At 39.6% G+C, this 13,240-nt stretch overlaps 1 protein-coding gene across 5 annotated transcripts; it reads right to left on the bottom strand.

Moving 5' to 3' along the window:
* Positions 1-380: 380 nt before the first annotated feature.
* On the bottom strand, positions 381-10,982 carry prdm2a (PR domain containing 2, with ZNF domain a). 5 transcript variants are annotated; one of them, XM_036007842.1, is made up of 4 exons: positions 10,856-10,982; positions 9,393-9,460; positions 2,499-6,839; positions 381-2,148 (listed from the first exon to the last, which is right to left on the bottom strand). In XM_036007842.1, exon 3 carries the CDS (start codon positions 6,761-6,763, stop codon positions 2,531-2,533), a length of 4,233 nt encoding a protein of 1,410 aa, XP_035863735.1. In that variant the 5' UTR covers positions 6,764-6,839; positions 9,393-9,460; positions 10,856-10,982; the 3' UTR covers positions 381-2,148; positions 2,499-2,530. The 5 variants fall into 5 exon arrangements, with proteins under 5 accessions (XP_035863735.1, XP_031142204.1, XP_031142206.1 ...); XM_031286344.2 differs by having other exon boundaries at positions 2,499-6,832; XM_031286346.2 differs by lacking the exon at positions 10,856-10,982 and adding an exon at positions 10,763-10,823 and having other exon boundaries at positions 2,499-6,832.
* Positions 10,983-13,240: the final 2,258 nt, after the last annotated feature.

Here is a 13,240-nt window from a genome sequence, read left to right as displayed (position 1 = left end):
GCATTGAGACTTTTTTGCATCCAGATTCCAAATGTTAAGATACTGGCGGTGGAGAGAATGCTTTAAAAATAGAAAACATGTGCTGGAATGGATTATCTAACAGAAAGTGGGAGTGCAGAAGAGATGCAGTGGTATTACAAAATCCCCTCTCTATTAAATCTACTGCTCCAGTGGTTAAAGTAAGGAAAGTGTGCCCCCACATGGACATTATATGACTTTTTAAGTTCTGTAATGCTTAGGCTACATGCAAGTCTGGAATCAAATTCTGTTAACAGAGTTAACGATTATGGTATAACTTCCTAACATGAAATCCACTGACTTCTACATAATGAATGAATTTGATTTGTTTACTAAAGAAAGTTTCACACAAACTTCACATATAATCTTTTAACATTCTCCATTTATTTTGAACACTCGCTTGAAAAAACTTTAGTGCAAATCATACAGAGGACCTGTTCAGATATTGATAACATGATTTTAAATTATTAATAAATATACATGACTCAATTTATACTTTGAAATGCTACAAGCACTTTTCACAGTTAAATAATAGTCCTCCAAACCACCCTGTACATCCAACACATTGCAGTCCATCTGAATGAAGAAGATATTACCAGCGAGGGTTGAAATAAAGGCAACACTCTCTCTCTCTCTCTCTCTCTCTCTCTCTCGTCAAGTTTTAGTTTACCCAAATTAATATAACTCAATTTAATCATAATTAAATAACTACACTGTATAGCACTGGATCTTCAAACTAGAAGCTTATACAAAATGAAATCAAAGATACAATTCATTACACTCACTCTTTGAGATTAGCGACAACTTGCCACAATCATGTCACTACAGGGTTCCAGCAAAAATGTACCCCATAATTGATCTTACATTTCCATTTTGTGATTTATACAAGTTGGAATTTATTATACACACTTCACACAATAAACTGTTGACAGATTATAAGCCTGTATGCTACAGATGACAAAGACCAAAACAGATGGAATATCTAATATGATGAGTTATAGTCGTTGAATGGGGAAAAATAAACACAAAATCATATTTCTGACAAGCATTTTGTGAAACGGGTACAAAATAAAGCCTACTGGACTACTGGAACTATTTCAGTGTTTCAGGATTCCAGAAGTTGGCTCTGTGCTGTTTAGAGTTGAACTCTTATTATTGTAAAGGGGTCAATGATGCATCCAGGTTTTACAGATAATACTTCTGTTTGCAATTGCAGTGCCAAATATATCCCATATGAGGAAAACAGCAAACTATGTTTATTCTTTATCGTCTTTGTGCCACATTTAGTCATATTACATACAATTGATGGCACATTCAAGGAATTATTCTCAAACCTTTCATACAAATACAAAGCAACTGGGCCAACCAGATTATATACAATTTTGATTTTCAATATATCTACTAATGGAACATTCCCTCCAAAACTGAAAACACTGACTTTCATCAACAGTGTTGATATCCTTAAGCGTTTTGATAGGTAGCTTGTGGACAACGTTACACTGTACTATAGAGTGTTACTTTTCCATGTTTCCGTAGTCTTGCGTTTAGATCTTGATGCTTCTTCCATTATGTAATTACACTGGTTATTGTCAATCAGACTAAACATCAGATTAAGTGTTTAAGGCCTAATTGAATCAACATAATCCATCCTAAATTAATGTTACTGTAGTACAAGGTCACAGCATGCAGTAAGAGTTTAAACCAAAAGGCCACAGACTATAGATAAAGAAAAGTGCAAATGCATGCTGAGAATGATTGCCACCTGCCATCCTCTCTAAATAGCCCACCCAAGTAGGAAATGAGAGCAGACTTCCAGCTCTATCCCTCCCACTTCCTTTCCAATTTGTGACATGTAGCATTCAGATTAACTTCAAAGTGCAAATCCACGCCGTTGACAGAAAGTGTATGAAGTGAAGGAGAAATCTACAAAACTCCAAGCTACTACAAAAGCATTTAAATACATCCACACACTGCAGTATCGTCCGTTTTATCCATCCTCAATCCAGTTATTATTGTACAGTATGATGCAATTTGGGTCAATGGGGTTTACAGTGTGATTAGCAGTTACCTCCCTTTACAGTAGTATCACTGTGACACAAGTGTGTATGAGGAGCTCAACACAGCAGGGTCCTGAAAAAAACAAACAAAACAAATACTGAGAAAGATATGGACTTGAGGTTGCTTACAATCATCTGGTTGTTGCATTTATGCTTGTAATTTAAGACATTTTATTTATTTCATTTGTCACTTTGTACATAACGTTAGCTTTTTTAAGGACATGGCAGTGCTGAGATCTTATTGGTGGTGTGTCCAACATTTTAATTGCACAATTATACTGCTTATCATCTTGACAGGCTCGATTGGAAGACATGAGGAATTACTGTGCATGTCTTTTCTTTGTTTGAGATGTTTTCTTTTGTAAAAACATCACTTGATTATCATCATCATTTTGCAAGTAAACTTGAATGTGCCTTAACTACCTGATGATCCCCAGTGGGTAGCTGAGTAGTCTTCAGGCTGTAGGACTCTGCTCAGAGCTGTTGGTAACGGCTCCGGTTGCCTCCTCTCGGCTCTGGGCGGGAGGCAGCTCATCCTTCTGTGGTGCAGCCTGTTGTGGTTTCACTATGGTGATTTTAATGGGGATTCCTTTGACGTTATGCTGCACTCTGCTGTACTGGCGCATAGAGGGGTTGAAAGTGCGAACAATGGGAAGTTCATTCAGAGTGGGTGTCTCTTGTTTTGGCTGCATGCTCTCTTTTATAATTATTTTACTTCTTTTGTTTGAAAAGACAGTTTGCACTGGTAGGATGGCAGACCTTTTAGCAGGGCCAGAAGTCTGGAGTCTTGTTTTATGCTGAGGCGAGGCTTGTTGTTTCTCTTCAACCCCTCTATGCAGGTGTCTATTATTTTCCTTTGTCACAGAGATTCCTCCTTCTTTCCTTTTCTTCACCTCTTTCGGTTTCTTGGGGCAGACTGCCATGTGTTTGGTTCTGCTGCGACGCATTGTGAACTCCCTGCTACAGTGTGGGCAGACAAAGATCTCCTGCTGCTCATCCACCTGTGCAGGTGACATTTTATTTGATGAAGGGACTGGCTTGTTCCTCTGTGGCATGACCCTTTGGACCAACTTTTTCTTCTTTTTGTTCAACACCTTGAACTTCACATTCACCGGTGATTCTTGGTTAGGTTTGGATCTGTTTGACTGGCTCGGCTTGTTCGAAGCATTTAGTCCGTTAGTAGAATTGGTGGTAGACAGAACTCCATTTTGAGTTTTTGCAAAGTGCCGAAGTGGGATAGGATTCCTTTTGGGCGTGTATCGCCTTTTATCGCTGGCATTTGCACAAGCCAGGATATGCTTGTGTAACTCTGGCATGTTATCAAAGCTCTTTCCACACTTGGTGCACCGAATAGCCGTGCTAAAGGTTTGTGGGATGTTGTGGGTGGTGAAGTTTGTGGCTGAAGCCACTGAGCCAGCAGGTGATCTGTTATGGTAAGGAAATGGAGGGGGCTTAAAGCTGGGATAATGTTGGTTAATGCCAAGACGAACATCAGGCCCTTTGACTTTGGCTCCGTCTGAGGCCATCATTTTTATTGTTGTAAACAGTTCTTCAGCCGCCATGTCTACTTCACCTTCTTCCTTTTTCACCATTTTCTTGGCTTCCTCTGCGGCATCGGGCACCGAGGGCTGCGCGTTGACTTTTGCCGAGTTATTGTAGTTCTGAGGTCTTAGTTTTCCCTTTTCGTCTTCTGTGTACGTACACTGCTGGCCAGGATGCAATTCTTCCTGATGCTGTTTCAGATTACAAAGGTAGACAAATTCTTTTGCACATGCGCTGCAAACGTAAGTCTTGCCGACGCCGTGGAGGCTTAATCGATGATCAAGCAAAGCGGAGGGTTTGCTGAAGAGCAGCACGCAGAACTCACATTTGTAGGGCCATTCATCAGCATGGTCACCTACATGATGGCCTAGTTCTTTCATCGAATGGAAAAGATTATCACACACATTGCAGATAAAATTCTTGGTGAAAGTCTGCTGTTGTGCATCACTTGGTATGTTGTTTAAGGATTCGTCCTCTACTGCTTTCTCAGAAGAAGGTGAGGTCTTAGATGAGATTGTGGGTATGGAAACAGTACTGTCAGCAGGTTCCTCCTCTTTTATGGTTGGTGACTCTGTATTAACAACAGGCTCTGGGTCAGGACTTGATTCACCCACAGTAGGACAATCAGATATCAGTGAGGCGGTGGTGGATAGAGTTACTGATTCTGAGATGGAGGACATAAGAACAGTGGGGTCCACAGTTTGAGGATTGGGCATTGATACAATCTTTTGCTGTTCTATGTGATTAACAACCATCTGTGTAGGTGCTGGAGACTCAGCAGTGTTTTCTTGTAAGGTAACTGCAGCAGGGACTATACTCCCTGGGGCTTCAAGAGCTATTGTGCACTCTATCAACACCGTGTTGCTGGTAATGTTGTAAGAGTTGATGAGTGAATCAGTTAAAGTTACAGTGGGCGTAAATGGCACTTCTGACATAGGAGTGGACTCAACTATAGGCGTATTAAGAGCTAGTGGATCAGAGAGAAACACATGGCCAGGTAGATTTAGATTTGGATCAAAGGACTGGGAGAGAGTAACAGGATTTGCAGAATTTGCGGTGGCAAATGCAGTAGTTAAATCACACTCTGAAAAATGTAATGCATTTTCGGTGCAAATTACCAGGGGCTCCGAAGATATATTTGGGGCTAATACCTGGATTGGTTGGCTTGAAGGATTAGAAATATGTGGTGGTGCCAAAACTGTGATTAATGAAGGAGCAGTAGGGAGTGCTGTGTGTGAGGCTGGGGAAGCAAATGCTATTGTGCATGGTGAAGCTGGCTGCATAGCAACAGGGGTGGGAGGGAGGGAGGCAGGTGATGGAGTCAGAGAATCAGAGGGAAGTGCAAGTCCATAAACAAGTCCTTCTGCCATAGGCTCCAATTGGGTCATCATATCTGGACCTGTAAATATGGTGAAGTCTGTGACTAAAGGGGTCTCAAGATTCCCTAGGCTTACATTTTGCTCTCCAATATTCATCAAGGCTGTCTCCACCATGCATGATTGTCCTTCTTTCAAAATTGCCTGTGAAACTAAATTTAATGTCGGTTCAGAATCACCAAGGGTCTTTTTTTGCAAACTCAAATCCAGCACAGCATCAGCTACAGCTACATCTCCACTGCTTTTGACTGTATTAGAGAGATCCAGTGGCTGCTGGTTACAGGAGTTACCGCCGGTCGCGGGAGGCCAGCTCTCTGTCAAGGTAGGTGTCAGTGCTGGCTCCTCCACAGGTGGAGTTGTGTCATCCTGCACATTGGCTGTTTGGTGCACAGGTGAACTATGTTGGGTCTCCATCTGCCCTGTACTTGCAGCATCACAATATCCAGTGTCTGGTGTTTCTTCTTTAGATGTTGGGTTTTGCTGGGGAGAGCTTGGTGGAGATCCGGTCCTTCTTTTAAACCTTCCTGATCCAGCAGGCACGGCAGCGAGAGAGACAGGTGAACAAGGCTTCTGGCCATCTGCGATGAGGGCAAGTGTAGGTTTAAGGCCATCCTGCTTTTCTAGGAGCTGCTTCAGCTTTGGAGACAGAAACACAGTTCTTTCCTTCTGCACAACGGTAGACTCTGTATTCTGAGGATGTAGATTCTCTATCAAAGAAGATACGAGTGAAGATGAGGAAGACGACACAACCACCTCAGACTCCAGTTCAGTTTTAATTTGTGGTAAAAGAGGTGGTGTCGCAGTTCTTCTCTTGGCCAGTGGTTGACCAGGTATCTCTTTGCCTGTTACTGAATCTGTATTTAAAACCTGGCTGATTTGAGTGGGGTCTAGAATCAGGGCATCCAGCCCAACTATAGCCGAAGACCCAGAATGAACTTCAGCTGCTTCACAGCTACTGACTGTACTTGTTGACACTATCTTTCCATCAATATAAAAGCTCAGATTCTCTGAAATATTGCTGGAGACATCTAGCATGTATTGTTCTGCATGTTCCACTATATTCTCCACAACAGCTGCAGGTGCTGTATTGTCACCAAGCTCTGTTTCCTGTTGAGATTTTTCACTGAGTATCCTCTGGAGATTTTCCTCTTGGGGCAGCTGGGTTTTTTCCACATCAGTGACTTGCAGGTGCTGCTCGTGGGTCCTGTGCTCATGTCGTCGCTTGTTGGTATGTGTAGTGAATATCTTTTCACAGTACTTGCAAGCATGATGCCCCTCTAATACTCCCAGTTTGTCTGGCTGAGCAGTGTGGTCACCAGCCGACAAAATGGAAGTATTAGAGCTAGTGGGGGATGAAGTATGAAGCTGCATGACGGAGCCTACTGAATCCAGAGGCTTCATCTTCTCATGCTGCAGCGGACCCAGATTTGAACCAAAAGATGTGTTGCTCTTATTGCTTGTGTTTGCGTGTGTCTCATTGTTCACCAAAGCGTGGATGTGCATGTGTTGTTCTAAGCCTTGTTTGCTGGTAAAATGTCTCTCACAGTGCTGGCAGGGAAAAGAGCTCCAGTCTCTCTCAGTATCCTGGTTTGGATGTTTATGGCGATCTGGGTACAGTGACTTAATCACGTCTGATTCCATGTTAGTTTCCTCTTGATAAATGTAGTCGTCGTCGTCGTCGTCGTCGTCCTCCTCCTCCTCCTCTTCCTCCTCCATATCCTCCTCATTGTCTCCAAATTCAGAGATGTACAAGTGAGACGAGTCCTCCATCTTTTGCGGAGGTTGTATTCAGCTCTCGGAAGGAAGTCTGTCACACAAGACTGTTGACGGTTGTCACATCTATTGAATAGATAAAGAAGATATTGTCATTAAGCAAACCCACACATAATATAGCTGAAGGGCCAGCTAGGGCCATTTATATATGGCATCAAATGAACATAAACGTCCATTATAAACACTTTTGCAGTCTAATCATTCACACTTTACACGGTGATGCAAATCAATATTACATTACATTCAGTTAGCTGACACTTTTATCCAAAGTGACATACAATAGATGAATTCAACCATACCAACCAAAAATAGCAAGAATCATGCGAATACATACAATTCATGTGCCACATCCAAACCTTTATCTATGGTTTCAGTTGTCTGCTTTATCAAATTATTATGCATAGCAAGTATTACTACTGATGGGATTAATAATTATATTTTGATTCATTCAATTTGGCAAACAGCAAATTGCCACCACCTAATGCCACTATCCCAGACATTCTGAATTGTATTACAATTGTATTGGAATAGTATTACATTGTACATATTCATGATATTGTATAAATCCTATACATCATAACATAATGTATTTTTTAGTCCATTTTTTATTTGTTTGGACATATTGCATCAGCCCTCAACATTATTGTAGAGTATATATGTTACGATCTACAGTGGCTTGCATAAGTTTATACACCAATGATAAAGTTGACTAAAAAGAAGAATAAAAAAACATCTTTTGGAAATTGGTCTTAATGCCTTAATTAAAAAAAATAGTAAAAAATCCAACCTTTAAGGACACAATTTATAAGTATTCACACCCGTATGTTAAATTTCCATAGAGCCAGTCAGATTTTTATTTTTAAAAGGCCAGTTATTTCATGGATCCAGGATACTATGCATCCTGATAAAGTTCCCTTGGCCTTTGGAATTAAAATAGCCCCACATCATCACATCCCCTTCACCATATCTCACGATTGGCATGGGGTACTTTCCATAAGATCATCTCTCAATGCAAATCAAACCAGCTATTGGGCTAACTGAAATAAAACCATGCCAATCTCTAGGTATGGTGAAGGGTATGTGATGATGTGGGGCTATTTTAATTCCAAAGGCCAAGGGAATCCTGGATCCATGAAATAACTGGCCTTTAAAAATAAAAATCTGCCTGCCTCTATGGGAATTTAACATAGTGGTGTACTTACTTATGCCCCCTGTATTTTAAGGAAGAACATTTATTTACGATAATTAAAAAAATACAAATATAAAATAAAATAAAAAATTGGTGTCCTTAAAGGTTGGATTTTTCCTATTTTTTTTAAATTAAGGCATTAAAGAAGAATTCCGGTCAATTTCAACACATAGCACTCCAAATTTACAAACAACAGAGCTGTCAGTAGCAAGAAAAACGAAAACAATCGGTGCTGTCTACACCGTGTTATCCTCCTGCTACAGTTTGCACCCAGGAGACTGAAACAGGGCACATTTTAAATGTGCTTTTAGCCTCTTAACATGTTCGAAATGTCATTAAAAGTGCCTACCCATGTGAAGTGATTCCTTCCGAGTGAACACAGTGAATCTGACTGCAGTAGATGTGAAAGAAATGCATGAAAGTCGTGCTAGTTCAGCTCTGTTTAGTTCCAGTGTTGAGACGGCAAGACGAGTGCTTCGGGACCGTCTACAAACTACAACACCGAAAAGAGATACAAAAATATTTTCAAAAATAGGCATATGCTTATTTTTTTAAAGTAAGTGTTGTAGTACAACCAGCAGGAGACAAGTTATAATTGAGGTAAGTTTGGAGTTTACCTTATTTAATCATTAAATTAATAAATATTTTTGTTGTGTTTTGTTTTTGTTTTTTGTTTTGTTTTTTTTGGGGGGGGGGGGGGACTTTATTTTGATAGGACAGCTGAAGACATGAAAGGCAAGCAGTTAAAGAGTGTGCTAAGAAATCATTCTGTTTTTGATACTGTACTTAAATTGGCAATTGACAAACTCCATTTCTCTAGAGACTGAAGCTTTAGCTGCAGCATGTTGATTGGCATGTTTTAATTATGTAAAGACATGTTCAATGAGTTCAGATAGAGCCTGTATCAGGGCCATATTTAGTTCAATGTGTTATATGTCACTATTTTTGGTAGCCTACTGTACTTAAATGGCCAGTATGTACTTTATTTTCTTTATTCATTGAAGCATCTATGTTTACAGGCTTGTGGTGATGTGCAATGTGCCAAAAAAAAAATCTATGTTTGGTACAGCCAATTTGTTTTGTTATGGTTCATGTGTGCAATAAACATTACACTTCGTGAGAAAAAAATCGTGGCAGAGAATCGTGATATCAATTCTAAGCTAAAAAACCGTGATTCATATTTTTCCCCGAATCGTGCAGGCCTAGGCAGCACCGAAATGGTCTGAAATCGACCGGAATTCTCCTTTAAGATCAATTTCCAAAAGATGTTTTTTTATTCCTCTTTTTAGTCAACTTTAGCATGGGTGTGTAAACTTATGCAAGCCACTGTACATACATTTAACCATAAAGACCTTCAATTTCCTAAGCATTTAAAGAATAAACCAGTAAGTCGGCATTAAATAAAAGTAATAAAGACTTGTTTTCACACCATCTTACCATTTTAATGGTCAGTGCAGAGTAGAAGGCATGTTTTGTTTGACAGGCGAACACACAGGATTCTCTTTCTGTTGGAAGAAGAAAGAAAACAACAAAAAAAACTATGAAACCCATTCATAATAAAGCATGACACTTAAACTAAAACTACTGAATGATAAGAAGCACAAAATGATCAAAGTGAAAAGCTGTGATGTGGGAGTGGTTGAGCACAGTGTACTTTATCATCATCACAATCATCATTTGGCTGCTGAATAAACCTTGGGGCCTGTCTTGGTCATTTATGCCAGTGTCCCTCAAGTATATGTATATATACGTGTTTTCTTTTATCTACTAACTTTGTTGCCTACAGTGAGTACCTTCCCAAAATACAGCCAATCTGTACCGAGATTACCTCTTTATTTTTATTTACCCTGGTATGGTTGCCTTACATTACCTGCTGCACTGATTACACACATTCACACCTGGCAACTGCCACACACACCTCAATCATGATCTTTTTCATAGCTACCTTTCAATTATTATTTGAAAGCCTGTAATAACGTAAAGTTTGTGCATTTTGACATTCATCTACTGCTTGGGAGGACAAAATGGCAGGCCCATCATGTGTCGTGCTCTTCCACCTGCTCCTTACGGCCGCATGAGCTCTTATATAGCATCAAAATCAACTGCTTCTTCAATTATACGTTTGCACGGATTATTTTGTATTTGTTTATCCAACATAACCATTTAATTACCAGCAGTTTTCAGGCAATCGTAGGCACGAGAGGAAATGTAAACAAAGATTTATATAGCTCATGTTTTTACACGGTATCTTTCAACTATTTTAAGACAATCATGTGGTGCGTTCCTGTTGCATAAAAAACGGACTCAGTCACGATACCATATTAGCAGAATCTAAATTCAAGGGCCTACATAGTGAATAATTGGAGCCAGTTTTGTAATATCCAACTTCTATTTCCATCCATCTGCAACAGGCTTATTTTACACTTATCTCACATGGAATAGATATATAACAAAATTAATTATCTGTTTTAGATTATCATTACAACTAGGATTTCGGGTGCGTTCATACGCATCTGCTTCACCTGATGTGATGACGCTCCCCCGTCCGTGCACCATTGCTCGCTGGTCACACAACACGTCGTCACATGCTACAGCGGCTGCTAGCTCGTCTACTGAAAGGTCAGATGGCTTCTCTAAAATAACCTACGCTGTCCTCCTGATACAAGAAAGCCGCCCACAAAATTAAATCCATATAACCGTCAAGGTCCTGATACGAGGCTTAAATTACCAAGTGAAAAAAACAGCTGTTATTGCCATTAAAGCATTGACAATATACTGCTAGCTGCAATGCTATAACGTTAGCTTACCCTGGCTACATTTAGACAGGATAGAATGCTCGACACGACCGTTACGAACACTGACCGTTATACAAACCTGCACCCCACAGTTTTCGTACATACTTGCGTTAGAACCAAACAAACTGCCGTAGAACGGTTTATTCCTCTCGTGCAGGTTGTGTTCAGTTGTGTTTTTTTTTTTTTTTTTTTTTTTCTTCCCCAATGTACCAACAAGATTATGGCGTTCTGATTGGTCAGTGGATGTGAATGTCGAATTTGGACCAATCAGCAACAGGTTTGTTAAAGCGGAAAGAGAAAAAAACTTCGGAGCAAAAGGCAGCTGTCACCTGTTTATACCATACCATAGACTGTTACAGGTTTATACCTTATACGTGGCTGTCACCAATGGATGTATAATAAAACCCCTGTCACCTCAGACAAAAATGAGAACATTAGCGCATCAATGCCAGCTTTTGCAAATTCTTGTATAGATCGAATGCTGTAGGCTAACATATTACAGATATACATGTAAGCTATAAAAAAAAAAATCCATGCATTCTTTAGCTAGGCATAATGAATGTTGTATTTATCTTAATTGTGAGGGGACTCCTACTATATAAACTCAGGGCCAGATAGGCCTACCTTTACCTATAGGCTACATGTTGACACTTTTAATTTGGAGTTTTTCATTTTGATTATCTACAAATTATTCACATTCTCAAAAATACATTTGATTTTTTCAAATGAACTAAATACATTTCAATTATTCATTAGTCAGGTGGTTTAACAAATACGCATAAATGTATATTAAAACCACAGCCATATATCTAATTTTATTTCTGAACAAATTATATCCTTGCAGTATATTAAATTAGCCAGTAGAGGGCGCCATACAATAGTCTCAATCTTAAAATGTTGGTAATAACTTTAGTGCACTTCTGTTGAATATAGTGTAACTCTGGTAATACATCAAAGATATTTCTATGTTGTTTGTATGGCATGAGCATAACATGTGCAACGGTTTTATTGTTATCAATTGTATTAAATACAGTAGTAGTGAGAATTGTTTTTAATATGACAGACAACAAGATGAACACATTGAAGTTTATTTGATTAGGACAACGCACATTAATCAACATTTCTGTAAATGCACCAGTGTTAGCCAGTCAGCTAATTTTCAACTGTAGTCCTAATTACCTAGCATGTATGTCTTTATGGTGGGAAGAAACCAGAGCATCTGGAGGAAACCCACGCAAACACGGGGAGAACATGTAAACTCCACACAGAAAGGCCCGGAACGACCTGGATTCGAACCCAGAACCTTCTTGCTGTGAGGCAGAAATGCTAACCACTGAGCCACCGTGCTGCCTGATGAATGACCTTATCTGCAAAAAAGTTACTTAAAAAACAATACGGTTTTATTTTAATCTACAAGAAGTACACTTCTTACCTTTTTTAACAAAAAAAATGTGTTAGTTCATTGGCAATATTAATTATAATGTTTTATAGCCAGGCCATATCTCAATATCCTGAATTTGCGTTGTAGTTTCTGCTTCACAGCTGTTGAGAAAACAGAAGCCAAACTAAGCTGACAAGTTGAAGATTTATTATGTGCAGTAGTAGCCATTTTGTTCTCTTCCCCTGACCAGCTCTCTGTTTTGTCCAACAATTGTCAATTGAATCACAAGGCATTGGTTCATATAAAGCTCACACCTACACGGATGGAAAGCTACCATCTGGTTTCACATAGCATTATTTCAACCTCCAGAATAAACATAAAAGAACTTCTTTGAGAGGATCTAGATGTTCACCAGACCCCACATGTACATTTGTGACATTGTGCAGCACATGGGCGGTGTTCTCGTGGCACATGCATGGTATGTCTCTTGTTGTAATGTTGTATGTGGGCTGAGTGGTGTTTCGCTATCAAACTACATGCCAGACTTCTGCGAGCCATAATGAAAGATCATAAACAACAGTTCTCTCTCTCTACTCAGGCTTTTCTCCTTCTCTGTATTTTATATTCAATCTCCCAAACTTTGCAGTAAAGTTGCTGACCGTGTGGTGTGTGTTGAACTTATGTTAACCTTGAGGAACAAACTTTATTAAACAGTATAGGATTCTCACACATTGCTAATTTAGTTTTGAATTGACTAGATCATGTTTATGTTTATTTATAGCTTGTCTAAGCGTCACTGTGGGCATGCCCACGGCTCCAGTATGACTTTCACAGTTGATGGCAATTGCAGCTGTGGAATTATGATGAGCAGTTCACGATTGGGTCTACTGGTCAGACACATATGTCCAATTAACTTATAAGCAGGTGCTGATCGCCTGGAAGCCATGTCACACACATGGCTAAGCAGTCTAGGTCTGTCATAGAGTAGGTGTGAGTTTTGCTAAAACCAAAAGCCATTCATTAGCTTTATCAGAGAACAAACTGTACTTTGTTGTATCATTATTGCATCGACAAAAATCTCTGCAAAAGCTGTGACCCTCAGACTCCCT

This window comes from Sander lucioperca, chromosome 12, assembly GCF_008315115.2.
Source record: "Sander lucioperca isolate FBNREF2018 chromosome 12, SLUC_FBN_1.2, whole genome shotgun sequence".
NCBI classification, from domain to species: domain Eukaryota; kingdom Metazoa; phylum Chordata; class Actinopteri; order Perciformes; family Percidae; genus Sander; species Sander lucioperca.
This window is presented reverse-complemented; position numbering and strand designations above follow the sequence as displayed.